At 38.4% G+C, this 27,900-nt stretch overlaps 1 protein-coding gene across 2 annotated transcripts in view; it reads left to right on the forward strand.

Annotated features, from left to right (window-relative positions):
- SEL1L2 (SEL1L2 adaptor subunit of SYVN1 ubiquitin ligase) overlaps positions 1-27,900 on the forward strand; it is a 110,536-nt gene that overhangs the window by 65,842 nt on the left and 16,794 nt on the right. For both annotated transcript variants that reach the window (XM_073793302.1, XM_033840053.2), the window contains exons 6-12: positions 13,802-13,855; positions 14,272-14,331; positions 14,417-14,498; positions 15,686-15,840; positions 16,483-16,539; positions 23,595-23,663; positions 24,523-24,600. In XM_073793302.1, the coding sequence (XP_073649403.1) occupies positions 13,802-13,855; positions 14,272-14,331; positions 14,417-14,498; positions 15,686-15,840; positions 16,483-16,539; positions 23,595-23,663; positions 24,523-24,600 (555 nt within the window). The remainder of the gene's footprint in view (positions 1-13,801; positions 13,856-14,271; positions 14,332-14,416; positions 14,499-15,685; positions 15,841-16,482; positions 16,540-23,594; positions 23,664-24,522; positions 24,601-27,900) is intronic.

Consider the following 27,900-nt stretch of genomic DNA (forward strand, 5'->3'; position numbering starts at 1 on the left):
AGTTTGCTGTAAGTATTGCTACATCACTTTGAAGGCTAAGTCATAAAAAGGATATAGCTCTGCCTGGCTCCCTCTCTCTCAGGATGCTCACTCCTGGAACCCAGCTACCATGCTGTGAGGAAGCTCATACAATAGGAGAGGCCACATATTGCTGTTCTGGCCATTAGTCTCTGCTAAGGTCTCAACAAACAGCTAGAATCAACTGCCAGACGTGTGAGTGAAACAGCATTCAGATTATTGCATCCCTAGCCTTTGAGTCTTCCAACTAAGACCCCCATATCATGGATCAGAGAAAAGCCATCCCCACTCTACCTTGACCAAATTCCTGACCCACTGAACCCTTAGCATAATAAATGGTCATTTTATGCCACCAAGTTTCCGGTTAATTTGTTACACAGCCATAGTAACTGGAACAAAGACACAAACATTCAGAATTTAAAGGGCAGATTGTACTTTTCTCAGAAGCACCTGATGCCTTGGCATCCTTGTTGAAAATCACTTGACCATATATATGACGGTTTATTCTGGTCTCTCTACACTGTTCCATTGCTCTATATGTCTGTCTTTATGCCAGTACTACAGGGTTTTGAATTCCTGTAGGCATCTAGCTTTGGGGTTTTTTCCCTCAAGACAGATCAACTATTTTGTGAGTTTCCATATGAGATTTTATATAAATTTTAGGATGGTTGTTTCTATTTGTGCAAAAATGACATTGAGACTTTGATAGAGGTTGCACTGAATCTGTAATCTCTCTGGGTACATTCTAACAATATTAGGTCTTCCAGTACATAAGCATAGGGTATTTTCCATTTATTTATGTCTTTTTAAATTTTTTTCAGCATTGTTTTATAGTTTTCAGTGTACAAGTCTTTCACCTCCTTGGTTAGTTTATTCCTAAGTATTTATTCTTTTTGATGCTATTGTAAAATGGACAGTTAAATTCCTTTTCTAAATGTTGATTGTTAATGTATAGAAAAGCTATTCGTTTTTTGTGTTGATTTTGTATCCTGCAACTTTGCTGAATTTATTAGTTTTAGCAGATTTTTGTGAAATCATTAGGGTTTTCTACATATAAGATTATGTCATTTGTGAACAAAGTTTATTTTACTTATCCTTTCCAATTTAGAGGTCTTTTTTTTTTTTTCTTGCCTAACTCCTCTAGCTAGAATTTCCAGTACCATGGTGAATAGCAGTGATGAGAGTACATCTCCTTGCCTTGTTCCTAACCTTAAAGGGAAAGCTTTCAGTTTTTCACCATTACATATGATATTTGCTATGGGCTTTTTATACATGGTAATTATTATCCTGAAGTAATTTTCCTCTATTCCTAATTTGTTTAGTGTTTTTATTAAAAAAGGTGTTGAATTATGTCAAATGCTCTTTCTGCATCAATTGAAATGCTCATATTTTTCTCTTTGATTTTGTCAGTGTGGTACAGTAGGTCCTTGGGATCCATAGGGGATCGGTTCCAGGACACCCCTACTGATACCAGAAATCCACATATGGTCACATATATTATATTGGGTGGGACAAAATGTGCCTTCAGTTTTCTAAGTAAAAATAAAACACACATTTTTCATTTTCACCAAGAACTTTACTGAAAAACGTATTCACCCTTTTGTTCCACTACCTTCTGTCATTTTTCATAATTCCATCTTCCCAAAATATTTTTAACATCTTTTTGAGACCATAATTGCTTTACAATGGTGTCTTAGTTTCTGCTCTATAACAAAGTGAATCAGCTATACATATACATATATCCCCATATCTTCTCCCTCTTGCGTCTGCCTCCCACCCTTCCTATTCCACCCCTCTAGGTGGATAAAAAGCACCGAGCTGCTCTCCCTGTGCTAAGTGGCTGCTTCGCACTAGCTATCTATTTTACATTTGGTAGTGTATATATGTCCATGCCACTCTCTCACTTCGTCCCAGCTTACCATTCCCCTTCCCTGTCTGCTCAAGTCATTCTCTACGTCTGCGTCTTTATTCCTGTCCTGTCCCTAGGTTCTTGAGAACCATTTTTTTTCTTTTCTAAGATACCATATATATGGTTAGCATATGGTATTTGTTTTTCTCTTTCTGACTTACTTCACTCTGTATGACACACTCTAGGTCCATCCACCTCACTACAAAAAACTCAATTTTGTTTCTTTTTATGGCTGAGTAATATTCCATTGTATACATGTGCCACATCTTCTTTATCCATTCATCTGTTGATGAACACTTAGGTTGCTTCCATGTCCTGGCTTTATAAAAAATGAACATTGTGGTACATGAATCTTTTTGAGTTATGGTTTTCTCAGGGTATATGTCCGGTAGTGGGATCGCTGGGTCATATGGGAGGTCTATTTTTAGTTTTTTAAGGAACCTCCATACTGTTCTCCATAGTGGCTGTATCAATTTACATTCCCACCAACAGTGCAAGAGGATTCCTTTTTCTCCACACCCTCTCCAGCACTTATTGTTTGTAGATTTTTTGATGATGGCCATTCTGACTGGTGTGAGGTGATACCTCATTGCAGTTTTGATTTGCATTTCTCTAATGATTAGTGATGTTGAGCATTCTTTCATGTGTTTGTTGAAATCTGTATATTGTCTTTGGAGAAATGTCTGTTTAGGTCTTCTGCCCATTTTTGGATTGGGTTGTTTGTTTTTTTGATATTGAGCTGCATGAGTTGCCTATATTTTGGAGGTTAATCCTTTGTCAGTTGCTTCGTTTGCAAATATTTTCTCCCATTCTGAGGGTTGTCTTTTGGTCTTGTTTATGGTTTTCTTTCCTGTGCAAAAGCTTTTAGGTTTCATTAGGTCCCATTTGTTTATTTTTGTTTTTATTTCCATTTCTCTAGGAGGTGGGTCAAAAAGGATCTTGCTCTGATTTATGTCATAGAGTGTTCTGCCTATGTTTTCCTCTAAGAGGTTTATAGTGTCTGGCCTTACATTTAGGTCTTTAATCCATTTGGAGTTTATTTTTCTGTATGGTGTTAGGGAGTGTTCTAATTTCATTCTTTTAAATGTAGCTATCCAGTTTTCCCAGCACGACTTATTGAACAGGTTGTCGTTTCTCCATTGTATATTCTTGCCTCCTTTATCAAAAATAAGCTGACCATATGTGTGTGGGTTTATCTCTGGGCTTTCTATCCTGTTCCATTTATCTATATTTCTGTTTTTGTGACAGTACCATACTGTCTTGATTACTGTAGCTTTGTAGTATAGTCTGAAGTCTGAGAGACTGATTCCTCCAGCTCCATTTTTCTTTCTCAAGATTGCTCTGGCAGGCTTCCCTGGTGGCGCGGTGGTTGGGGGTCCGCCTGCCGATGCAGGGGACACGGGTTCGTGTCCCGGTCTGGGAACATCCCACATGCCATGGAGTGGCTGGGCCCATGAGCCATGGCCGCTGAGCCTGCGCGTGTGGAGCCTGTGCTCTGCAGCGGGAGAGGCCACAACAGTGAGAGGCCCGCATACCGCAAAAAAAAAAAAAAAAAAAAAGGATTGCTTTGGCTATTTGGGGTCTTTTGTGTTTCCATACAATTTGTGAAATTTTTTGTTCTAGTTCAATGAAAAATGCCATTGGTAGTTTGGTAGGGATTGCTTTGGGATGTATAGTCATTTTCACAATGTTGATTCTTCCAATCCAAGAACATGGTTTATCTCTCTGTCTGTTTGTATCATCTTTAATTTCTCTCATCAGTGTCTTACAGTTTTCTGCATACAGGTCTTTTCTCCCCTTATGTAGGTTTATTCCTAGGTATTTTATTATTTTTGTTGCAGTGGTAAATGGGAGTATTTCTTTAATTTCTCTTTCAGATTTTTCATCATTAGTGTATAGGAATGCAAGAGATTTCTGTGCATTAGCTTCGTATCCTGCTACTTTACATATTCATTGATTAGCTCTAGTAGCTTTCTGGTAGCATCTTTGGGATTCTCTATGTATAGTATCATGTCATCTGCAAACAGTGACAGTTTTACTTCTTTTTTTCTAATTTGGATTCCTGTTATTTCTTTTTCTTCTCTGAGTGCTGTGGATAAAACTTCCAAAACTATGTTGAATAATAGTGGTAAGAGTGGACATCCTTGTCTTGTTCCTGATCTTAGTGGAAATGGTTTCAGTTTTTCACCATTGAGAAAAATGTTGGCTGTGGGTTTGTCATATATGGCTTTTATTATGTTGAGGTAAGTTCCCTCTATGCCTACTTTCTGGAGGGTATTTATCATAAATGGGTGTTGAATTTGTCAACAGCTTTTTCTGCATCTATTGAGATGATCAAATGGTTTTTCTCCTTCAATTTGTTAATATGCTTTATCACATTGATTGTTTTGTGTATATTGAAGAATCCTTGCATTCTTGGGATATCCTCACTTGAACATGGTGTATGATCTTTCTAATGTGCTGTTGGATTCTGTTTGCTAGTTTTTTGTTGAGGAATTTTGAGTCTATGTTCATCAGTGATATTGGTCTGTAGTTTTCTTTTTTGGGACATCTTTGTCTGGTTTTGGTATTAGGGTGATGGTGGCCTCGTAGAATGAGTTTGGAAGTGTTCCTCCCTCTGCTATATTTTGGAAGAGTTTGAGAAGGATAGGTGTTACCTCTTCCCTAAATGTTTGATAGAATTTGCCTGTGAAGCCCTCTGGTCCTGGGCTTTTGTTTGTTGGAAAATTTTTAATCACAGTTTCAATTTCAGTGCTTGTATTTGGTCTGTTTATATTTTCTATTTCTTCCTGTTTCAGTTTTGGAAGGTTATGCTTTTCTAAGTGTTTGTCCATTCCTTCCAGGTTGTCCCTTTTATTGGCATATAGTTGCCTGTAGTAATCTCTCATGATCCTTTGTATTTCTGCAGTGTCAGTTGTTACTTCTCCTTTTTCATTTCTAATTCTGTTGACTTGAGTCTTCTCCCTTTTTTTTCCTTGATGAGTCTGGCTAGTGGTTTATCAATTTTGTTTATCTTCTCAAAGACCCAGCTTTTAGTTTTATTGATCTTAGGTACTGTTTCCTTCATTTCTTTTTCACTTATTTCTGATCTGATCTTTATGATTTCTTTCCTTCTGCTAACTTTGGGGTTTTCTTTCTCTAATTGCTTTAGGTGTAAGGTTAGGTTGTTTATTTGAGATGTTTCTTGTTTCTCGTGGTAGGATTGTATTGCCATAAACTTCCCTCTTAAACCTGCTTTTGCTGCATCCCATATGTTCTGGGTGGTCGTGATTTCATTGTCATTTGTTTCTAGGTATTTTTTGATTTCCTATTTGATTTCTTCAGTGGTCTCTTGGTTATTTAGTAGTGTATTGTTAGGCCTCCATGTGTTTGTATTTTTAACACATATTTTCCTGTAATTGATATCTAGTCTTATAGCGTTGTGGTTGGAAAAGATACTTGATATGATTTCAAATTTACCAAGGCTTGATTTGTGACCCAAGATATGGTCTATCCTGGAGAATGTTCCATGAGCACTTGAGAAGAAAGTGTATTCTGTTGTTTTGGGATGGAATGTCCTATTAATATCAATTAAGTCCACCTTGTTTAATGTATCAGCTAAAGCTTGTGTTTCCTTATTTATTTTCATTTTGAATGATCTGTCCATTGGTGAAAGTGGGGTGTTAAAGTCCCCTACTATGATTGTGTTACTGTCGATTTCCCCTTTTATGGCTGTTAGCATTTGCCTTATGTATTGAGGTGTTCCTATGTTGGGTGCATAAATATTTACAATTGTTATATCTTCTTCTTGGACTGATCCCTTGATCATTATGTAGTGTCCTTCTTTGTCTCTTCTAATAGTCTTTATTTTAAAGTCTATTTTGCCTGATATGAGAATTGCTACTCCAGCTTTCTTTTGATTTCCATTTGCATTCAATATCTTTTTCTAACCCCTCACTTTCAGTCTGTATGTGTCCCTAGGTCTGAAGTGGGTCTCTTGTAGACAGCATATATACAGGTCTTGTTTTTGTATCCACTCAGCCAGTCTATGTCTTTTGGTTGGAGCATTTAATCCATTTACATTTAAGGTAATTATTGATATGTATGTTCCTATTACCATTTTCTTAATTGTTTGGGGTTTATTATTGTAGGTCTTTTCCTTCTCTTGTGTTTCCTGCCTAGAGAAGTTCCTTTAGCATTTGTTGTAAAGCTGGTTTGGTGGTGCTGAATTCTCTTAGCTTTTGCTTGTCTGTAAAGGTTTTAATTTCTCCGTCAAATCTGAATGAGATCCTTGCTGGGTAGAGTAATCTTGGTTGTAGGATTTTCCCTTTCATCACTTTAAATATGTCCTGCCACTCCCTTCTGGCTTGCAGAGTTTCTGCTGAAAGATCTGCTGTTAACCTTATGGGGATTCCCTTGTATGTTATTTGTTGCTTTTCCCTTGCTGCTTTTAATATTTTTGCTTTGTATTTAATTTTTGTTAGTTTGATTCATATGTGTCTTGGCATGTTTCTCCTTGGATTTATCCTGTATGGGACTCTCTGTGCTTCCTGGACTTGATTGTTTCCTTTTCCATATTAGGGAAGTTTTCAACTATATTCCCTTCAAATATTTTCTCAGTCCCTTTCTTTTTGTCTTCTTCTTCTGGGACCCCTATAATTCGAATGTTGGTGCATTTACAGTTGTCCCAGAGGTCTCTGAGACTGTCCTCAATTCTTTTCATTCTTTTTGCTTTATTCTGCTCTGTGGTAGTTATTTCCAGTTTTTTATCTTACAGGTCACTTATCCGTTCTTCTGCATCAGTTATTCTGCTATTGATTCCTTCTAGAGAATTTCTAGTTTCATTTATTGTGTTGTTCATCATTTTTTGTTTGCTGTTTAGTTCTTCTATGTCCTTGTTAAATGTTTCTTGGATTTTCTCCATTCTATTTCCAAGATTTTTTATCATCTTTAGATCATTACTCTGAATTATTTTTCAGTTAGACTGCCTATTTCGTCTTCATTTGTTTGGTCTGGTGGGTTTTTACCTTGCTCCTTCATCTGCTGTGTATTTCTCTGTCTTCTCATTTTGCTTAACTTACTGTGTTTGGGGTCTCCTTTCTTCAGGCTGCAGGCTCATAGTTCCCGTTTTTTTGGTGTCTGTCCCCAGTGGGTAAGGTTAGTTCAGTGGGTTGTGTAGCCTTCCTGGTGGAGGGGACTGGTGCCTGTGTTCTAGTGGATGAGGATGGATCTTGTCTTTCTGGTGGGCAGGACTGCATCCGGTGGTGTGTTTTGCGGTGTCTGTGAAATTTTTATGATTTTCGGCAGCCTCTCTGCTAATGGGTAAGGTTGTGCTGGCATGGGCTGTCCAGCACTGTAGCTTTCTGGCCATTGATTGGAGCTGTGTCTTAGTATTGAGTTGGAGATCTCTGAGAGAGCTTTCACGGTTTGATATTACTTGGGGCTGGGAGGTCTCTGGTGGAACTCGGCTCTCCCACCTCAGAGGCTCAGGCCTGACACCCGGCTGGAGCACCAAGACTATGATTGTGGAGGCTTGGTGAATACAAAATCTGATATAGTAGGCCAGTAGGATGGAGACTCTGGGAAGAGTTGCAGCCCAAATGAAGGCTGCTGGCAGAATCCTATCCTCTGGTCATTGGCAGGAGGCTTCATTTCCTTACCATGTGGAGCTCTTATTAGGGCTGCTCATAACAAAGCTTCTTCCATAGAATGGAAGAGAGGAAAAGGGGGAGAGAAGGACAGAGAGGGAAAGGGAGAAAGTCAGGGGCTGGGAGAGTGGGCCCCAAAACTTTTTATCTTTTTGAGCAAAGAACTGTTCCAGGTGCCTTTTACAGTCTTCTAGGGAATTGAAGTTTTTTCCATTAAGAGAATTTTGTAAAGACCAAAATAAATGGAGATCCGAAGGTGCAGTGTATGGTGAATACTGCAGATGAATCAGAACTTCCCAGCCAAGCTGTAACAGTTTTTGCCTGGTCATCAAAGAAACAGGCAGTCTTGCATTATCCTGATGGAAGATTATGTGTTTTCTGTTGAATAATTCTGGACGCTTTTCATTGAGTGCTGTTTTCCGTTGGTCTCATTGGTAGCAGTACTTGTTGGAATTAATTGTTTGGTTTTCTGAAAGGAGCTGATAATAGAGGACTCCCTTCCAATCCCACCATATACACAACATCACCTTCTTTGGATGAAGATCGGCCTTTGGTGTGGCTGGTGGTGGTTCATTTCGCTGTCCCACGATCTCTTCCCTTCCACATTATTGTACAGTATCCACTTTTCATCGTCCATCACAATTTGTTTTAAAAATGGAACGTTTTCATTATGTTTCAGTGGAGAATCACATGCAGAACCATGGTCAAGAATGTTTTTTCGCTTAAATTATGTGGAACTCAAACATTAAAGCAATGAACATAACCAAGCTGGTGCAAATGATTTTCAGCGCTTGATTTGTATATTTTGAGTATGTCAGCTCTCTCCTGCGTGGTGTAACATTGATTGTTCTCAATTATTGCTTTGATTTGATCGCTATCCTCTTCAACTGACCTACCCAACCATGGAGCCTCATCCAGTGAGAAATCTCCAGCACGAAACTTCGCAAACCACTTTTGACATATTCAATCAGTCACAGTACTTTCTCTATACAGTGCACAAATCCTTTTGTGCATTTCAGTTGAATTTTTACCTTTCTTGAAATAATACAGCATAAAATGCTGAAAATGTTGCTTTATTTCTTTCATCTTCAATATTAAAATGGCTATACAAAAATTCACCAGTTTTGTTGTCTTTTTTTATTATTTATTTATTTATTTATTTATATTTATTTATTTTTTGCGGTACGCGGGCCTCTCACTGTTGTGGCCTCTCCCGTTGCAGAGCACAGGCTCCGGACACGCAGGCTCAGCGGCCATGGCTCACGGGCCTAGCCGCTCCGCGGCATGTGGGATCTTCCCGGACCAGGCCACGAACCCATGTCCCCTGCATCAGCAGGCGGACTCTCTACCACTGCGCCTCCAGGGAAGCCCTGTTGTCTTTTTTTAAATGCACACTGATATGACAGCTGTCACATACAATCTAACAAAATTGTTTGGAATAAAGTTAAAGACAACTAAGTGCTACTAGAGCCATCTTATGAAAAAACCGAACTAACCTTTGGCTCACCTGATAGAATGATGTAGTATTTGCATATAACCTACACACATCCCCCTGTATACTTTAAATCATCTCTAGATTACTTACCATGTAAATGTTATGTGAATAGTTTCCAGTGCACAGTAAATTTAAGTTTTACTTTTTGGAAATTTTTGGAATTTTAAAAATATTTTTGTTCTGTGGTTGCTTGAGTGTGTTGATGCAGAACCCTCCAGATACAGTGGGCCAACAGTATATATTTTGATCTATTTTATATGCTGAACTGTCTTTGCATTCTAGGAATAAATCCCATTTGATCATGGTGTACAATCCATTTAATGTGTTGTTGAATTCTGTTTGCTAGTACTTTGTTAAGGTTTTCTTTTCATCAATATACATCAGGGATCTTGGTCTGTTGTTTTCTTTTCTTGTAGCATACTTGTCTGGCTTTATTATCAGTGTAGTGGTGGCCTTATAAAATGAGTTTGAAAGTATTCTCTGCTCTTCGGTTTTGGGGAGGAATTTGAGAAGGATTGGTGTTATTCTTTAAATGCTTGATAAAATTCTCCAGTGAAGCCATCAGATCCTGGGCTGTTCTTTGTAGGAGGTTTTTGATTACTGATTTAACCTCCTTACTAGTTATTGATCTGTTTAGATTTTTATTTCTTCATGATTCAGTCTTCATAAGTTGTGTGTTTCTAGAAATATATCCATTTCTTATAGATTATCCAATTTTGGGGTGTATATTTTTTCATACTACTCTCTTATTATCTTTTTCATTTCTGTGGCATCAGTTGTAATGTCCCCTCTGTTATTTCTGATTTTTGTGTTTTGGGTCTTTTTTTCTTAGTCTAAGCATTTGTCAATTTTGCTGATCTTTTGAAAAACTAGCTCTTAGTTTCATTGATTTTTCTACAGTTTTTCTATTCTCTTTTTTGTTTATTTTTCCTTTATTCTTTATTATTTCCCTCCTTCTACTAACTTCGGGCTTCATTTGTTCTGTTTTCTTTAGTTGCTTGAGGTATAAAGTTAGGTTGTTAATTTGAGAGCTTTTTAAAGTAGATTTTTATCTCTATAAACTTCCTCTTAGTACTGCTTTTGCTGCATTGCCTAAGTTTGGTATGGTGTTTTTAGTTTTCATTTGTCTCAAGATATTTTCTAATTTTTCCTGTGATTTTTCTTTGACCCATTTGTTATTCAAGAGTGTGTTGCTTAATTTGTGCATATTTGTGAATTTTCCAGTTTTCTTTTTGCTATTGATTTCTAGTTTCATTCCACTGTGGTCAGAAAAGTTACTTGGTATGATTTTAATCTTTTTAAATTTGTTAATATTTGTCTTGTGGCCTAACATATGATCTATCCTGGAGAATGTTCTATGTGATCTTCAGAAGAATATGCATTCAGCTGTAGTTGAGTAGAGTGTTTGCTATATGTCCATTAGGTCTAATTAGTCCTTGGTGTTGGTCAACTCCTCTGTTTCTTTATTAATCTTCTGTCTCGTTGTTCTATCCATTATTGAAAGTGGGGAATTAAAATCTCCTACTGTTATTTTATCACTATTTCTCCTTTCAATTCTGTCATTGTTTGCTTCATATATTTGGGTGCTCTGCTGTTAGGTGCATATACATTTATAATGGTTATATCTTCCTGGTGAATTGACCCTTTTATCATTATATAATGCCCTTTGCCTCTTGTGACAGTTTTTGATTTAAAGTCTATTTTTTCTAAGTGTGATCATCCCTCTCTTTTGGTTACAGCTTGCATAGAATATCTTTTTCCATTGTTTTCACTTTCAGCCTATGTTTGTTTTTATATCTAAGGTAAGTCTTCTGTAGACAGCATAAAGTTGGATCTTGTTTTTTTTCCATTGAGCCTTCTATGTCTTTTAATTGGGGGAGTTTAATCCATATAAAAATTGAGAGTAATTACTTAAAGAGAAAGACTCATTATTGCCATTTTGTTCATTGTTTTCTGTTTGTTTTATAGTTATTTTGTCCTTCTTTTCCTCTCTTGATGACTTCCTTTGTCTTTCATTTATTTTTTTGTAATGGCATGCTTTGATTCCCTTCTCATTTTCTGTGTGCATCTTCTGTAGGTATTTTCCTTGTAGTTACCCTGGAGATTACATAAAACGTCTTATAGTTATGACAATCTATTATAAATTGATATCAACTTAACTTCAATCACATAGACTCTGCCCTCCTCCCACTTTATGTTATTAGTGACACAAATCACTTCTTTTTATATTTTGTTATCAATTAACATAGTTTTTTAGTTACAGTTATCTTTTATGCTTTTATCTTTTAAATTCTCTACCAGAATTAAAAGTGACTTATCCACCACCATTACGGTATTACATGATTCTTTGTTTGTCTATGTATTTATTATTACCAGAGAGCTTTATATTTTTGTATGCTTTTGTGTTGCGGGCTAACATCCTTTCATTTCAACTTGGATTCCCTTTAGCAATTCTTGTAAAGCAGCTCTAGTGTTGATGAACTCCCTCATCTTTTGCTTATCTGGGAAGTTCTATATTTTGTCTTCATTTTTGAAGGTTAGGTTGTCCAGATACAGTATTCTTGGTTGACAGCTTTTTTCTTTCAGCATTTTGAATATATCATTTCACTCTCTTCTGGCTGTAATGTTTCTGCTGAGATATCTGCTCATAATCTTATGGAAACTTCCTTGTACATGACAAGTCTCCTTTCTCTTGCTGCATCTGGTGCTCTATGTCTTTGTTTTGATTATAATGTGTCTTTGTGTTGGCCTCTTTGAGTGGACTCCCTACCTGGAGTTCTTTGAACTTAAATTTAGATACCTATTTCCTTTCTCAGGTTTGGGAAGTTTTCATCCAAATTTTATTAAAATAAGCTCTCTGCCCCTTTTTATCTCAGTCTTCTGTGGCTCCCATAATGTGTATAATGTTCAGTTTTTTTGTGTCCCTCAAGTCCCTTAGGCTTTCTTCACTTTTTTAAATTCCTTTTTTTTTATGTTCCTCCAACTCAATCATTTCAAATGACTTGTGTTCAAGTTCACTGATTCTTCTGCTTGATTAAATCTGTTGTTGAACGTCTCTAGTGAAATTTTCAATTCTATTATTGTATTCAGCTCTAGAATTTCTGTAAGATTTTTTTAATAGTTTCTATCTCTTTGTTGATTTTCTCATTTTGTTCATGCATCATTTTGCTGATTTCATTTAGTTGTTTATATGTGTTTTCTTGTAGCATTTTGAGCTTAAGATGATTGTTTTGAATTATTTGTCTGGTAATTTGTAAATCTCCATTTCTTTAGGGTAATTTTTAAAGATTTATTTTATTCCTTTGGTTGGGCCATATTTCCCTGTTTCTTTATCTGCCTTGTTATTTTTTGCTGTGATTTATGCATTTGGGGAAACGGCCACCTTTCCCAGTCTTTATGGACTAGATTTATACAGAGGAAGACCTTCACCAATAAACACAGCTAGAGATTCTGGGGGTCTCTCAAATATTTTCTGGGAATGTGTCTTCTCTGGATTTGTGTTTGTAATTTCCCAATTACAGAGGTTTCTTTTTCAGGAGGTTGTAATCACTTGCTGTCTCTGGTGGTACTGCCTTCTGTGGTACTGCAGGTTCTCTAGTGTTGCAACAAGCCTCCAAGCTCTCTTTTTTGCTTAGAGGCCCCCAGCATCTAAAGCATTCCATTTCTGTCAGTGCTCCAAATCAGATGAGATGAAAGCCAAATCTTCCATCAGCCCCTCTTCAAAAGTCAGAATTCCCACTCTGTTTTTCTCTTTCCTTCCCAAGGGAGAAGCCATGAGGTGGGCTGTTTCTCCTGATTGTGCAGAGTTTTGCTGGCTGCCATCTGCAGTATGCTATAAATTCTCTGATGCTGCAACAATCCCATGAGCTCTTTTGTTCTCAGAAGCCCCCTGGGGAATTGAAAGTATGCTGGTTCCCCATTAGCACCCTGTATCAGGCAAGACAGAAATCAGTACCTCAGGCAATCCCACCAAAAGCTGGAATACTGGACCTAAGTTCCACTCTCCTCTTTCCCTCCCAAGGGAGAAGCTCCAAATTGGACTTTTTCTGCTGATCACACCAAGCTGTGCTGGCCTGGGGGAGGAGTGATTGCAGATTAAATAACCTTAAAAACCTGCAATAAGATTGCAGATTAACTAATGGCTTTTCTAACCTATTTTAATTGGCTGTTCTTTGCTGTGAGCTTGACTGGGTAACTACGATTTCTTAACTGGCTTCTGAAGTTCTCATAAAGGCTTTTTGGACTGTGTATTTTGGATACATTGGAGAAACAAGGCTCGGGGCTTCCTATTCCACCATCTTGCTCTGTGTTCAGACTTTCACTTTTTATTCAATATAATTCTTCCTGTTTGAACTTTTTATATCTATCACATTTTATTTTTAAAATATGTAAAAAAGTATTCAAATTAAAATTTAAAAGTATTGGAGAAAAAAGTCTTTTCATTGCCAAGAAAGGTAAACACATAGAGAGCATTGGTTTATACTATTTTATTACTATAATTATTCTAAAATTCAGTAAGTATTAGCTTATTTTCACATATATTATACAAAACTTCCACTATTATAACCTTTTCCAAATTTTTCTTGTTGCCTTAGCAAAAGTGTAATAAGGCAATTTGCTATGGTATAAGAAATAAGTTAACAATATAAATAATTATAGAGCAGATATTTAAAATACCCCTTACTGATGTAGGTAAGAATAGCTGTAAAATAAATGGATTTGTTGAGTTTTTCTTTTTCTTTTGGGCTTTAGGCATTAGGATTTTTGTCTTCTTGTGGAATAGGAATGGAATACAATCAAGCTAAGGTAAGGTCATTCTATTTTTTTCTGGAACAAAAATGATTTTTTAAAGGGACACTGAATAGAGAGTCTACTCTTTAAGTGAAGGGCTCACTCTAGTGTGGTGGTTAAGAGCACAGCTCAATAGTTAGAGAAGTTTAGGGTCCTAATGCCATTTGTTTCTTAATGTTCCATATTATCAAGTTTCAGATAATATCTACTCCATAGGGGTTTTGTGATGTTTAAATGAAATATCATGTACAATCCCCTTTTCACAGACTCCAGAGCTCAATAAGCCCCCAGTGAATGGCAGCCATCTTTACAGAGAAAGAGAATGAAATTTGTAATTTATTTTGGAGTAGTTCAAGGTTAGGAATAAAAAGGCAATGATTGGGTTTGAGTTCCAAATTTAAATGTCGAATAACCTTTTTTTTAAACTTTAGGCACTGATATATTACACCTTTGGAAGTGCTGGAGGAAGCATGATATCCCAGATGATTTTGGTTTGTAATTAAATATTCTTGGGCCCAAATAGGTGTGGTATAAATATAACATTGTCAAAATATTAAGAATTTATATGTGTTTTAGGGGTACAGATATTTGTCAGGAATCAGTGTTCTACAGAATTGCGAAGTTGCCCTAAGTCATTACAAGAAAGTGGCAGATTATAGTGAGTAATCCACATAATTTATTTTAAGATAAAGAGATTTGCCAAGCAATTAAAAAAACAAATCAATACTAGTTGAAATATTTATGAAAGTATTTAAAGACTATGCTTTAACATCGGTTATAATACAATTCTTTTAATACAATGTAGAGTTTCTGATTTCTTAAGAGTTACTTTTCCAAAAGTTTTAAATGATTGTACTCATCTTTTATTTTTGTTAGTTCATGTCTCCAAACAATTCTATTTTACTTGATCTTGTGATCTTCTTTCCTTAAACTGAGAATTTAAATATAACATGAATAAATATTAAGCAGTTTCTGTAATTCTAACATTTAGAATATGGGATGACCTGTTAAAAATTCCTGAAGAAATGGATGTAAGGTACATACCTTGGCAATCTCATTGTTGCACTTGAGAACAATTCAAGTAACCATTATTCTATTACCCTATCCTTTGTCTACAAAAAACAGAGCACAAGGTTAATATATATTCCTAGAATCATTTTCAAAGTTGCATGTAATATTTCCTCATGCAACATCACTGAACCAGACTACATAACAGAGTTTTAAATAAAAACCTTCCAAGAAGTGAATAGGGTAAAGTCCATGGTTAATTTCTATGATCAGAATAACATCTGAATTTACATCTTTGACATTATTAGGATCTGAGAAAAGAAAGAAAAAAATTACTTTTGAATTAAAGATGTTATATATATCAAGATGTTTTTGTATGCTTAATGAAACTGGAATTACCAGATATATTTCAAATTGTGTATTTTGTTAGGTTTACTCAACCGTATTTGAAATTTATTTTCAGACTATCCATAGGAAATAATTAATAAGCGGTTCTTACTCTTGTATTGTAGTTTCAATACACCCAGTAAAAGTCAGTGATAGAAGGATTTGGTTGCCTTCTTCTGAAATCTGTCTTCTTTCCTGAGCCTGCTTGGCTAGGGTCTTACATATATTGATACAACATTTGTATAGGCTGCAAAAAATAAGTAGTGTTTTGTACTTTTCTGAGAACCAAATAAGCAAAATTCTATCTCCAAGGATATTTCTTTTCTGTTAGTAGACCAGATCTCTGCACAATTTAAAGAGGATAGGCCTAATAGTTTTTTTCTGTAAGCTGACTGCTGTCTCTTACCGTCTGTGTATTCTGGCTACTCTCTGGCTTGTTTCTATTCACAGTTGCTGACAAATTGGAAAAAAGTGCAGGTGTTCCAGTGGAAAAAGTGAGACTAACTGAAAGACCTGAAAATCTGAGTTCTAACAGTGAGATTTTGGACTGGGACATATATCAATACTATAAATTTTTGGCTGAAAGAGGAGATGTTCAGATACAAGTAATGTATACAGATGAGCTTGAATTTTTAGAACATGCAAATTACAAAGGGCTTAGTTCTCTCTGAGTCCTAGAAGGGTTAACAATGCTCCATCCTGAATGGGAAAGGGAAGAGAACCCCCTCTTTGTTCTACTTTTTTGTCTGTATCTTTCAGTTCCTTATAGCCTATGGGAGAACCAGTTGCAATAGTAATGGCATTGTTTTTTGCATTTACTCCTAAAAAAATTATTACAAAAAAAAAAACTAGATTGTAATTATAGAAAAAAAGTACCATCCAATGTTGGTTTTAATATGAATGAACTCTTACCAGGATCCAGAAATACCCTGTCCTTGGAAATGGGAATGGAAATAGGACAGCATTTGTGTGACCTTTGAGAACCAAGAGTTAAAGCCACTAGGTTTGCGTGCCTGGGTGTTGCTGTACATCACCAGGCCAGCTTTCTGGCCTTGAGGAAGCCATATGACCAACATCAACCCAATAAAACACGGAATTGGGAATGGTTTTCTGCTTCTTTTTTAAGACATGCCAATTGTAGCAAACTGGATCAATATACTGCATTAAAATCATCAAGTAATTTTTTTCTTTTCTTTATTGAAATGAATACTACTACTAAAATAATTGTCAAAACTCATCATTTCTAGGTATCTCTTGGACAGTTACATCTAACTGGGAGGAAGGGTCTAGATCAGGATTACTATGTAAGTCGATCTCAAGCTTCAGTCATGTGGGGTGGGAAGGATAATGGTGAGAGAGGTTGGCGGGGCCATGAAAGGTGAGAGGGTGGGTGGAAGAGTTGCTGGGGAAAGCCCACTGCTGCTTCCTTGGTCAGATCTGCTTCCCAGTTTTTGAGGAAGAACAAAGTTCACTAGAGAAAGCACTTTTCCTACCTGCCTCCAAGTACAAAGCGGGTAGAGGCCTGTGAAGGAGTAGCTGGGGCTGGGGAGTTTCCATGGTCCCACTGAACCCTCTCTCTTCCCACCCAAACTCACTGTTGAACTGGGGTTAGGTGAGGAGGATACACCCATTCCCAAAGGCCAGCTGTGGAAAGTCTACCTGGGAGTTAACACCTCAACCCCACTTGGCTAGATTAGAGGACAGACTGCTTCCAATATAATTAAGTATATTATTAATCATCTTTATACATTTGCAAAGCTCCTTTCAATCACTTTGCTTAATCTTACCTGATCCCAGTGAGGTTACAAGATTAATTAACAATTCACATTTATGGTGGAGAAAAAAGCAAATAAACTTGACCTACACAGGATCCTACTCAGTAAGATGCCAAAGACGTTGGATGAGATCTTGTCGTAATCCTGATTGTGGTTTCAAGGCCTTAGATCCCCACAGATCTGGGAACTAACTGGGATTCTTTTAAAAGATGATTTTGCAGCCCTTGTCATTTTATACAAGCCATGTGCTCACTGTCTCAAAGGAACACACACTCTATTTCAACATAGTCCCAATGGCTAAGCAATAGAAATAACTAATTTGTGTGGCAGTTACATAAAAGACTGATCTGTTATTACTTTCTGTTTCAATTTATATTTTATTTTATGAATGTACCTTTGGTACTATAGTTTGTGTTTTATATGAGGTACTATACTCATTAGGTAAATGTCAAAGTTAATTTTATAAGATGTGATAAAATAGGTAGCAATTGAAATAAGCATATGCATTCCAAGACAGCTCAACTGAAGGTCTTCAGATTTTTTAAAATCTTCACAATAACTAAGGTTTTAGCTTCTTAGATGAGAAGTTCTGGATTCACATGATTCCAACATCAGATTTCAGCCTGCAATGAGTTTCTCCTGTTAACTATAAGATGCATAACTGAGAATTCCCCATTTTCCATAAAGACAAAATTTGATTGTGAAGGTGCCCAAACCATGCCTATACGGAATGCCCACTAAGCTTTGCAGAGTACATAAGATCCCACAAAGCTAAGCATTGGGCTGGCCAAAAAGTTCATTCGGGTTTTTCTGTATGATGGTATGGAAAAACCCGAACGAATTTTATGGCCAGCCCAATATTTGCAGTCAGCTCTAGCCACCATGAACACCAGATGGGAGCTGTAGCTGCCTCTAGGTGAGAATGAGGTGCAATCCCAAGGCTGGCAATAGAAGAGTCTGGTGCTGTAGTGGCAACAGCTAGGCAGTTGGGTATCACCCAGGAGCCCAGTCAGGCTCTACTGTGGGCTCATTCACATTCATTATCTCTGTTTTACAGATGAGAAGCTGAGGCTGGAGAGATGAAGTAAATTGTTTCAAATCTCACAGCTAGGTAGTAAGATTGTTAAGGAGTAAAATTTGAACTCAGGATTTCCACATTCAAAGCCTGTGCTCTTTTCTTTAAACTTTGCTTACTCTTGACCTGGGCAAAAACAAAACACAAATTAAAAAAATGCAGCCATTGAAATCTAGTTTCCTCATTTGCAAAGCAAGAAGAAGGAAAGATATAATCACTCAGGTTTCTCCAAATTCTCTGGTGGTATGTTGGGCCCCAATCTTCCCATCTAGACATCTAAAAAGGCTGGTTTAATTCCAGAACCATCCCAGTAGTTGGGCAAGCACAAGCTGGTCCTTCCTGCTTTCCTCAGTCTAATAAATCTGAGCTTGCATGGAGGACTCCAGTCAAGGTATCAAGACTGATTGGCTTATATATCAGTTAGCTTAGGCTACCATCATAAATGCCATTCCCAAAGTTAGGTGGCTTAAAACAACAACCATTTATTTAATTCATGATTTTGGCAGGTCAGTAGTTGTGGCTGGGCTCAGCTGAGTAATTCTTCCGGTCTGGGCCAGGCTCAACTAATCTTGGCTGGGCTTACTCACACATGTACAGTTAGCTAGAGTTTTGGCCAGGGCTGGCCCATTTATGATGGCCTCATCTGTGACAGCTGAGATGACTGGGTCTCTCTTCATGCTCTCATCCTCCAGCCAGTTGGCCCAAGCTTTTCACATGGCAGTCAAAGGTTCTACAAATACAATAGCAAAAGTCTCTTGAGGCCTAGGGTTGGAACTGCCGAAATCACTTCTGCCATATTCTTTTGGCCAAAGTAAGTCACGAGGCCTGCCAGCATTGAAGGAGTAGGAAAAAGAATTTCTCCTTTTAATAGGCAGAACTGCAAAGTATTGTGGCCGTTTTTGCAACTTGCCACAGCTTAGCTGCATCAAAATCAACTTGGAAGAGCATGGGAGATGCAGAGGGGAGAGAGAAGATAAAAGGATAAAGCCAATTTCTGAAAGGCTGTTGCTGCAGCTCTTCCCATGTCTAGCTTCTCATTCTTCAAGTCTTACTGCCTCAGAGAGGGCTTTCTTGATCAACTCTACTTTTTTTTTTTTTTTTGCGGTACGCGGGCCTCTCACTGTTGTGGCCTCTCCCATTGCAGAGCACAGGCTCCAGATGCTCAGGCTCAGCGGCCATGGCTCACGGGCCCAGCCGCTCCGCAGCATGTGGGATCTTCCCAGACCGAGGCATGAACCCGTGTCCCCTGCATCAGCAGGCGGACTCTCAACCGCTGTGCCACCAGGGAAGCCCAACTCTACGTTTTTATCACTTATCCTATCATGCTGTGTTTATTTTTCTCTAGCCCCTCTCACTCCTTGTACTATACTGATCTTGACCTGTTTGCTGTCTCCCCATGATGGAATGTAAATTCTTATCTATCTTACTCATTACTGTGTGTCTTGTACTCAGATTAGTACCTTGTACATATTAGGTACTTAGTAAATATTTACTGAATAAATGAGTAAATGAGTGAATGAATGAATGACAGCATCCTAAGAATTAGACATTTTCCCCAGCCTAAGAACCACCACTTGAATCAGTATGCTGATGTTTTAGTCCACCAAAGAAAATTAGTAGTGTAAGGCTCTTTATAAATATAAGTGATGCCCAGTACTGCCCAGCAGATTAAACATCAGAATACCTGGAAATGACTAGCTTGCCTTTTTTCCCCCTCCTCATTGTTTGATTGAATTAATTTCTCTTATGAGTTGTCACCACAGGCAACATTTTCACCTTACCCTCCCCACTACCAAATTCTTAATTATTGAAAAGTATTGTATATGCAATTCTTGATTACATTGTCTTGAATTTGTACACATATATTTTAACGTCATTTGCATTTCTAAATATATACAGGCTCAGAATTAATTGGATTAGGAAAGCTGGGTGTTTTGGTGCATATTATTAAAGTGGATAGTGCATAATTAAATTAAACCTAGTGGAAGAATAATATCAAGTATGTAAAGGCAACAGCTTTGTCCACCCTGCCACCTATTAAAAAGAACAGAGCTAATACTATCCCCTTTAAGAGTGGCTTATAGAACCTGTGATAAAAGAAGTTTCACAAATGTTTTTAGAACAATACATTTTCTTGGCATTTCATTCTAAAGGAAATGTTACAAACTGATTAAACTAGGGACTTCCTTAGAACTAACAAAAAAATCATGTCCATTTTTTTTAAAAAAAGAGATGTGCATTCAACTAATGAAACTTCACTTAGCATAATGCCTGAGACATATTATAGTTCATCCTATCTAAGACACCATCAATTATAAGATACATTATGTTCTACTGAGGAAGAGAAAACACTCCCAATATAAATTATATGATGCCATTGATAGTAAGAAATGTCCTGATTAAAATGGGAGAGGAGTTGGGGGCTGTACATCTTAGAATCAGTAAAATATGATGGTGGGTGCTCAGTAAATATTTGAAGAATGGATGGATGGATGGATCGTGTCTTAGTCTGTTTGAGCTGTTATAACAAAAATACCACAGACTGGGTGGCTTATAAACAATGAAAGTTTATTTCTCACTGTTTTGGAGGCTGGAAGTCTGACATCAGGGTACCAGCATGATTGGGTGAGGGCCCTCTTGCAATGCAGACTTCTCCTTGTATCCTCACATAACAGAAGGGGCAGATTAGCTCTCTGGGGCCGCTTTCAAGGGCACTAATCCCATCCATGAGAGCTCTGCCAGTCACCTCTTAAAGACCCCACTTCCTAATACAATTACCTTGGGCATTAGGTTTTCAACATATGAATTTGGGGGGAACACAAATATGCAGACCATAGCAGATGGATAGATGAATGGATGGATGGATGGATGGATGGATACTTGACTCTTTGAGAGCAAGAACTCAGGTTTGCCCATGCATAGCCATCAAAGTAGCTTGCATGGTTCTTTCACATAGTGTTTAATAAATGTTTATGCAATTGAAACAATAGCATTAAAGGCAGGTTAACGTAAAGATAAAGAAAAGAGAGCTGAGATGCCAAGTAAGCCAGGAAAGAGGAAGGGGAAATGAGAGAGAGCCTCAATTCCTTTGGTCTTTACAAGATCATTATATTGAAGGATGGGGAAAACTCCAGGATTCTTATTTGCTTCTAGGGAATAGACGATTCTCTTTTAACAGTTCAAATCTAGAGTCCCAGAATGTAACTTTTTCCCCAGAGCTCTCTATTGCCAAATATTTGAGCCCAAATTCTGAAACTGGACTTTGAAAATGATTTCATAGAATCATAATGCTAGAGCTGGAAGGGACCATAAAAATTAAAATCCAGTCCCCTTGTTTTAGAGATTGACAAATTTATCTTTTCATTCATTCATTTATTCTTTCATTCCAGAAATATTTTCTGAGTGCCTAACATACAGTAGACACTGTGCTAAGATACAGAGAATTCAACACTGGGGGAGACAAAAAATTAAGCAGACAGGTCAATGGATGCATGCCATGATAGGGAAGGACAGGGTTCCCGAAAGCACAGAGGAAGAGAACATGAATGAAGAAACCAAAGCCTGGAGCAAATTTGTACTATGACTTGCACAAATTATAGTTACTGATGGATATATTCGGGTCTTGGCTCAGTAGAGATATTCATAGGAAATACGATTATTTCTTATACTGATGTGTTCTGATAAATGTGATTGGTAAATCATACGTTTAGTCATACCTTTGATTTATTTACCAATATGTAATTGGTAAATCATACATTGCTACAATTGTCTGCTATCCAATTGGCACCTACGTGATTCCAGACATTTTAGACAGCATTTGTTTCAAGACTACTTCATGCTCATAAATCTCCAATGGCTTCTATTTTTTACCAAATAAAATGAAAGTCCTTAGCCTGGTATTCAAGACTGTTTATAATACGGCCCCATCACATTTTTGCTAGTCCTAGCTTTTGGATGTTCTACTTCAGGTGTACCAAAGTAACTACTATTTCCTGGACACACCTTGGACACTCCCATCTCCATTCTTTGTTCATGTTATTCCCTCAGCCTGTGATGCCTTCTGCACAGTGAATCCTTTATCTTTTGTATGACCTTTATCATTTAAGCCCTCCTTCTTTAAACCATGAAGGCAGAGTGCCAAGGACATGGGAATTGGATTCAGGCTGCTGGCGGGTTGCCAGTACCAACTGCATGACTCTGAGTGTCACTAAATAGGCGCAGATATTAATAATAGCTTCCTTACGGTGCTGTTGTGAAGACTGAGTGAGAAAAAGCTTGTAAAACACTTAACATAGAGCTGCATACAATTTCTATTATTCTAAACCCATCTAATTCTTTTCAGTGTTCCTTTTATCTCACCTATCACTTATTGTCTTACTGCTATTTACATCTACTCCTTTTTCTCAACAGTATTGTTAGGGAGCAAATGTAGGGATAGGGTTTTTTACTCATCTATGAATCACCTATAATACCTGCCATACTACCATATGTATGGCAGGTTTCAACCAAGTTCTTGAAAGGATAAGTGAAGAATAGAAGAGGTGGATGGGAGAACGGATGTATGATGTGATGAGGTCCAGGATGGTAGCGTTTGTATTTACTTTATGTCCACAAGGCAGACCGACTTTAGTAACAAGTGTGTGGTTCTCAAATAAGTTGGCAATATTTCTAGAGCAAATTTACGTATAAAAGAACGACCTGCATTTCTTCCTTAAACATTCTCTTCTCTTTGGGAAGGAGTGGATCCTTGCACATCAATCTAATCAAGGCTTTTTAAAGAGAGAAGAGTTGTGTCCTAATAAGACACTTTGGAGAGTGTGTCTTCATTTCTCATTCCTGGGGCTTATTTCTTTTATTTCTCCATGTGGTCTCTGAGGAGAACTGATGGAAGGTCAGGATGAGGCCTAAGGAATGAGGCAGCAGGAGACAGGTCAGCTCCCATGCGTTCTAGACTGAGCATTTCATTTAACGTTATGACCCAGAGAGGATCAGAGGCTTTGCTGGCCCCCTTCAGTTTGATTTAGAAAGAATTGGTCTGAAGTTCACCTCTGCAGAAAGGCCTGGGCTCAGCAGGCAGCCAGCTGTGTCTAGTCTTACTCCCTCTGCCTCATAAACATTAGGATGCTGTATATCCAATTCTGCCAATTACACAAACTGTCTTATGCAATAAGTACATACTGACAACATACAAGTGTACTTTTTTAAAATAATGGAGTATTTAGTTCTGCAGCTGGGATTTATCTGTCCTCCACAAAGCCACATGCCTATCATGCCTTTCCAAATGTGAGAAACAAGCCCTAACATTCTAAAATTATATATATGAAATATATATATTTATCTCCCACTCTTCAAGTTTGTGACTGAAATAGCACTTGGAGTAGTGCTTTAAACAAAGTGGGCATTTCATAGATAGTTTTTAATGCATGTTTAATGAAATAAAATTTAGTTCAAAAGCTATTTTGTATGATATGTTCATTACTGTCAATAATGTTGTTTCTTTTCTCTCCAGAAAGCATTATACTACTTCTTAAAGGCAGCAAAAGCTGGGAGTGCAAATGCCATGGCATTTATAGGAAAGGTACAAGCTTCATCTTGACCAATATTTTTCATTTCTTAAAACCTAATAGTACCAGCTAATTGAACCCAGTGTATGGTGACAGGGCTGCACACCTCTTTCATGGAAGCAGCTAAGCGGGGCATTCGGCTACAAACTGAGAGTAGCATTCTTGAGGTGACAGTTTGGGAAGAAGCCCCATACAATAGTGGTCCTTAGCCAGGGCACCAAAAGCCGTCTTGAAAGTGAATGTGGCCCAGGGCTCCCGGCTGAGTGTAGCTCAGAGCCCCTCTGTTGAGCCCTTGGCGGGTAACAGGAGATCTGGGCTAGATTGGGACAGGCCTCGACCCATCGAGGGTACCTCCTTCCTCCATCCCTGGAATGAGAACCAGCTCCAGACTGACCAAACCCAGCTCCTCCCTGACTGATGGGAGGAGCTGTTGTGGAGTGTCCCTCTGGAGAGGCATCTTCTTCTCTCCTTCAAAGACCACTCACACCCCTGTGTGCTGTCCTTGGCTCCCCGCAGCCAGTCTGCATCAGTAACCATGGGGACAAGTGCCCTGCTTCCAGAGGGCTACATACAGTAAATTTAGATGCAAGGAAACATGAAAAAACACAGATAGGATCCTTTTTTTTTGCCCTTGGGCAAGGGCACTCCAGAATGTATGTAATAGATTGTATCCTTAGTTTTTCCATTTATAAAAATGGAGGTGAAATTCAAATAACATAAAATTAACCATTTTAAAGTGTACACTTCAGTGGCCTTTACTACATTCACAATGTTGTGCAACCATCACCTCTATGTAGTTCTCAAAGATTTTCATCACCCTCAAATTCCTTAGTTTTTACATCTTTTCGTTTATTTTATTTTATTTTTTTGTAGATGTATTTAGAAGGGAATGTTGCAGCACCACAAAATAATGCTACCGCTTTCAAATACTTTTCTATGGCAGCTAATAAGGTATGTATTCAGCCCATTTCTGTAAAAAACACTTGCTTTTTATTACATGCAGACTGGTGTTGAAGAGTTAAGTCCAAAGCCCCATGCCAGACTAATGGGCCTGGGAGGCGTTTAGGGTCCCGGGGAAGAAAAATATCGTTGACAATAAAATATGGGGTTGGGGGTAGGCAGAGACACGTCTCACCTTCTTGGTAAATGGAAAATGGCAGTGCCTTGTGCTGTCCTAGCTGGAGGCCAGACAGAAGCTCAGCTCTCCCTTCCACCATGCAGTAGATGAGGCCATCTAGCTCAGGAAACAGGAAACAAAAATGAGGACTGAGGAAGGGAAAACTCAGTCAGTAACTGCAGTAAGTTGAGTACAAAGACAGCCAAGAAATGCCCAGTTTTTTCTCCTTTGATCTTACCCAAAGGCTCTGGCTCAGGCAGAAGTTTGTCGGGCAGCCAGGACAATATGATTGAGAGCGTGGCGCTGGAGACAGAATCCCTGGTTTGAATGCCAGTCCTTCAACTTACTAGCTGTGTGACCATGGACAAGTTACTTAACCTCTCTGTGCCTCAATTTCCCTATCTATAAAATGAGAACATAGGAAAATTTGCCTCATATTGTTGTTGTCAGGATTTAATGAGTTAATAGTTATATGCCTCATATTGTAAAGTACCTAAAGCAGTGCCTGGCACACAATAAGTGTGTGTGTCAGCTATTATCTTTCGAAGTCTGGGGCCAGTAAGGTAGAATGAAGTTCAAAGCATATCCGAGGCAGAATGGATTGGATCTGTGAGGAAATATAGAAATTGTGTAGTGTGGCTCCTGCCACTGAAGTTCTTGCCTTGGTTCCTAAGATCAGTGAGGCTGGTATCTGTCAGGTGAAATTTAGCAGACTCCCCTAAACCCCTGTAGTGCATAAAGAACGTCCTCATGACAACACTCACCAACCTAACGTTGGAGAACAGCCTTGATAAACTTTCTAATCCTGCACAGTGGGAAGCATTTTGTTGTCTTCCACTGTCTTACAGCAACACAGGCAGGAGAGATGTGCTCAAATGGAGAGTATTTTCAACTGTTCTCGGTTTTTAAAAGCCCACACGCTGCTTCAGGAGCCTATTTATAAACGACTAGCACCTCGGAGCTGCTGCTATTGTGGTTTAAATTACTGAGAAGGCTGGTATTCAGCTCCTCTCCTCTCCCTTGTAATTTATATGAAATTGTTGCTCCGCGAGACAGGCATCCAGAGTACCATTAGATTAGGATGACAAGGAGAGCAGACTGAAAAAGAGGTGGTATAATGTAACAGAGGAAGATCTCATGTGACTGGGCAGATAATGCTGATTTGTCAGCGCAAAGGAATGATGCCAGGGAGCTGAGTGTGTAAATTAACCCAGCTCCCCCAAGCTATTCAAGGGCTGTGTAACCAGTAGTGATCTGAGCTACTCGTGTTCTAAACCTGAGCTACCTTCCTTTATGGGCATTATTATGAATGGCATCAGGTGGACATAGCCATGTAATCCTTCACCATCTCCTGGACAGTTTATTAGATTCCTCACTTGGGGTCACTATCAAAGTAAGAGTTTCTGCCTCCCACTCTTGCACACCCATACTCTTCTTTTACAACTATTTTTTAAACTGTTGCTTTTTAAATTTGTTTTTAAGTCATATCAGTACTAGGATGCAAAGCTATAGACTCTATGACTTCTTGTGTCTTACTCAGAAACATGAACAGTTATCCTGTGTTGGGCCCAAGTTGGACCATATTCTTCTGGTTTCCTCTCTCACACCTCTGAACACATCAGGCCCATCCCCATCTTCACACTTCTGTCATTCCCCCCTTCCCAGAATCCCCCATTCTGAATACCCATCCCCCAGAGCAGAGCTCGATCCTCTCTCCCTCCACAAAGCCACCCCTACTCCCTTGGCACACATCTTTTCCCTCTTCTGAACTTGCCCTGTGTTCACTCTGTGTACTGCTAGACACTTTACTGCTTCTACCCTGTGCCTTCTCTCCTACTGTCTGAAGGCCATGTCTCTTCACCTAGAGGAGGCCAATGGTCTTAGTGCCTTGTAGGGGTTCATCAAATATTTGCCAAATATGACCATCTGGTCCCTAAGTTCATGTCAGTTAACCTGAGCTAGAGCATTGAGCCCTAAGGCAGAAGTTATGTATGGGGTGGGGGGGTTGGTGCCTGCACATATGTTTTGTTTGGCTCAGAAAGAGTTTTAAAAATTAGGAAATTTCATATCAAAATCTGGATGTTCGGCTTTTCTTGGAAAATAAGAAGAGCTGTCCACGTGAGGCGGCCTTTCCACATGATGACAGTTGGCTGCAGCAGAGAGCTGGGGAGGTGCTGCTGCCTTTGGACAGGGCAGGTGCTCTCTGGTTTGCCTCAGTCTCCACCACTCCCCCATCACCGGGCTTAATGTACTTCTTATGTTACTTGCATGGCTCTGGAGGTATCTGAGTTGGCCACTCCTGAGCTGAACATTCTAAACAGGTACTCTGGGCCTTAAACAGTTGGTGAGTCATCCAATGAGACCCTGGTTTCCCAAGGATTCTCTTAGAGAAAGAAAGAAATGTGTCCCTAGTATTCTAACCTTTCTCCTCCTTCTCCCTTCCTCTTTCCTTCCTCTCATTTCCCTTCCCTCCCATTTTTTCTCAACATCTAAATGAAGATAGTTAAAAGGAGACAGACTCACTAGACTTTACCACATGGATCACACCAGGCCTTACTATCCCCAGAGCAGTCTATCCTAAAACTCCTGGAACCACAGGTAGTAGTCAGGGGAGAAGAGGGAAGAGGATAGTAGACATACACCAGCTGTTTTAAATACAGGTGGACCGTCCTCAAGAATTCTTACAATAGCTGGCCCTTTGACATGCATAGGCTCAAAGTCTGGAGTCTTGAAATAGTTGTTGAACTATGCCTTCTCTAGTTATGTGCTATTCCTGTATCACCGAGGAATATTCTGGTTGCATCAGCAATAATTACATTTCAATTATTAAATTATTAAAACTAATTACAAATAAATACATTTAAGTGGTAAAGAGAAATTTGGAGAGTTTTCTAACAGAACTTAAGTCCCTGAGGAAATACTATAAACCTTACAAGCAGTAACAGTGCTTTACCATCCATAACAGCTAGATTGAAATTCATAGAGTCTCCAAATATTATTTGGCCATTTACGTCAACCTCCTTTGACCAAAGCAGGTAACAAGTGTCTAGATAGACTTCTCCCTTCTGAAAAACTCCTACACATCGTTTAAGACCCAGCTCAAATGTCAACACCTCCGACAACTCAATCTGCTC

This window comes from Tursiops truncatus, chromosome 15, assembly GCF_011762595.2.
Source record: "Tursiops truncatus isolate mTurTru1 chromosome 15, mTurTru1.mat.Y, whole genome shotgun sequence".
In the NCBI taxonomy this organism is placed as follows: domain Eukaryota; kingdom Metazoa; phylum Chordata; class Mammalia; order Artiodactyla; family Delphinidae; genus Tursiops; species Tursiops truncatus.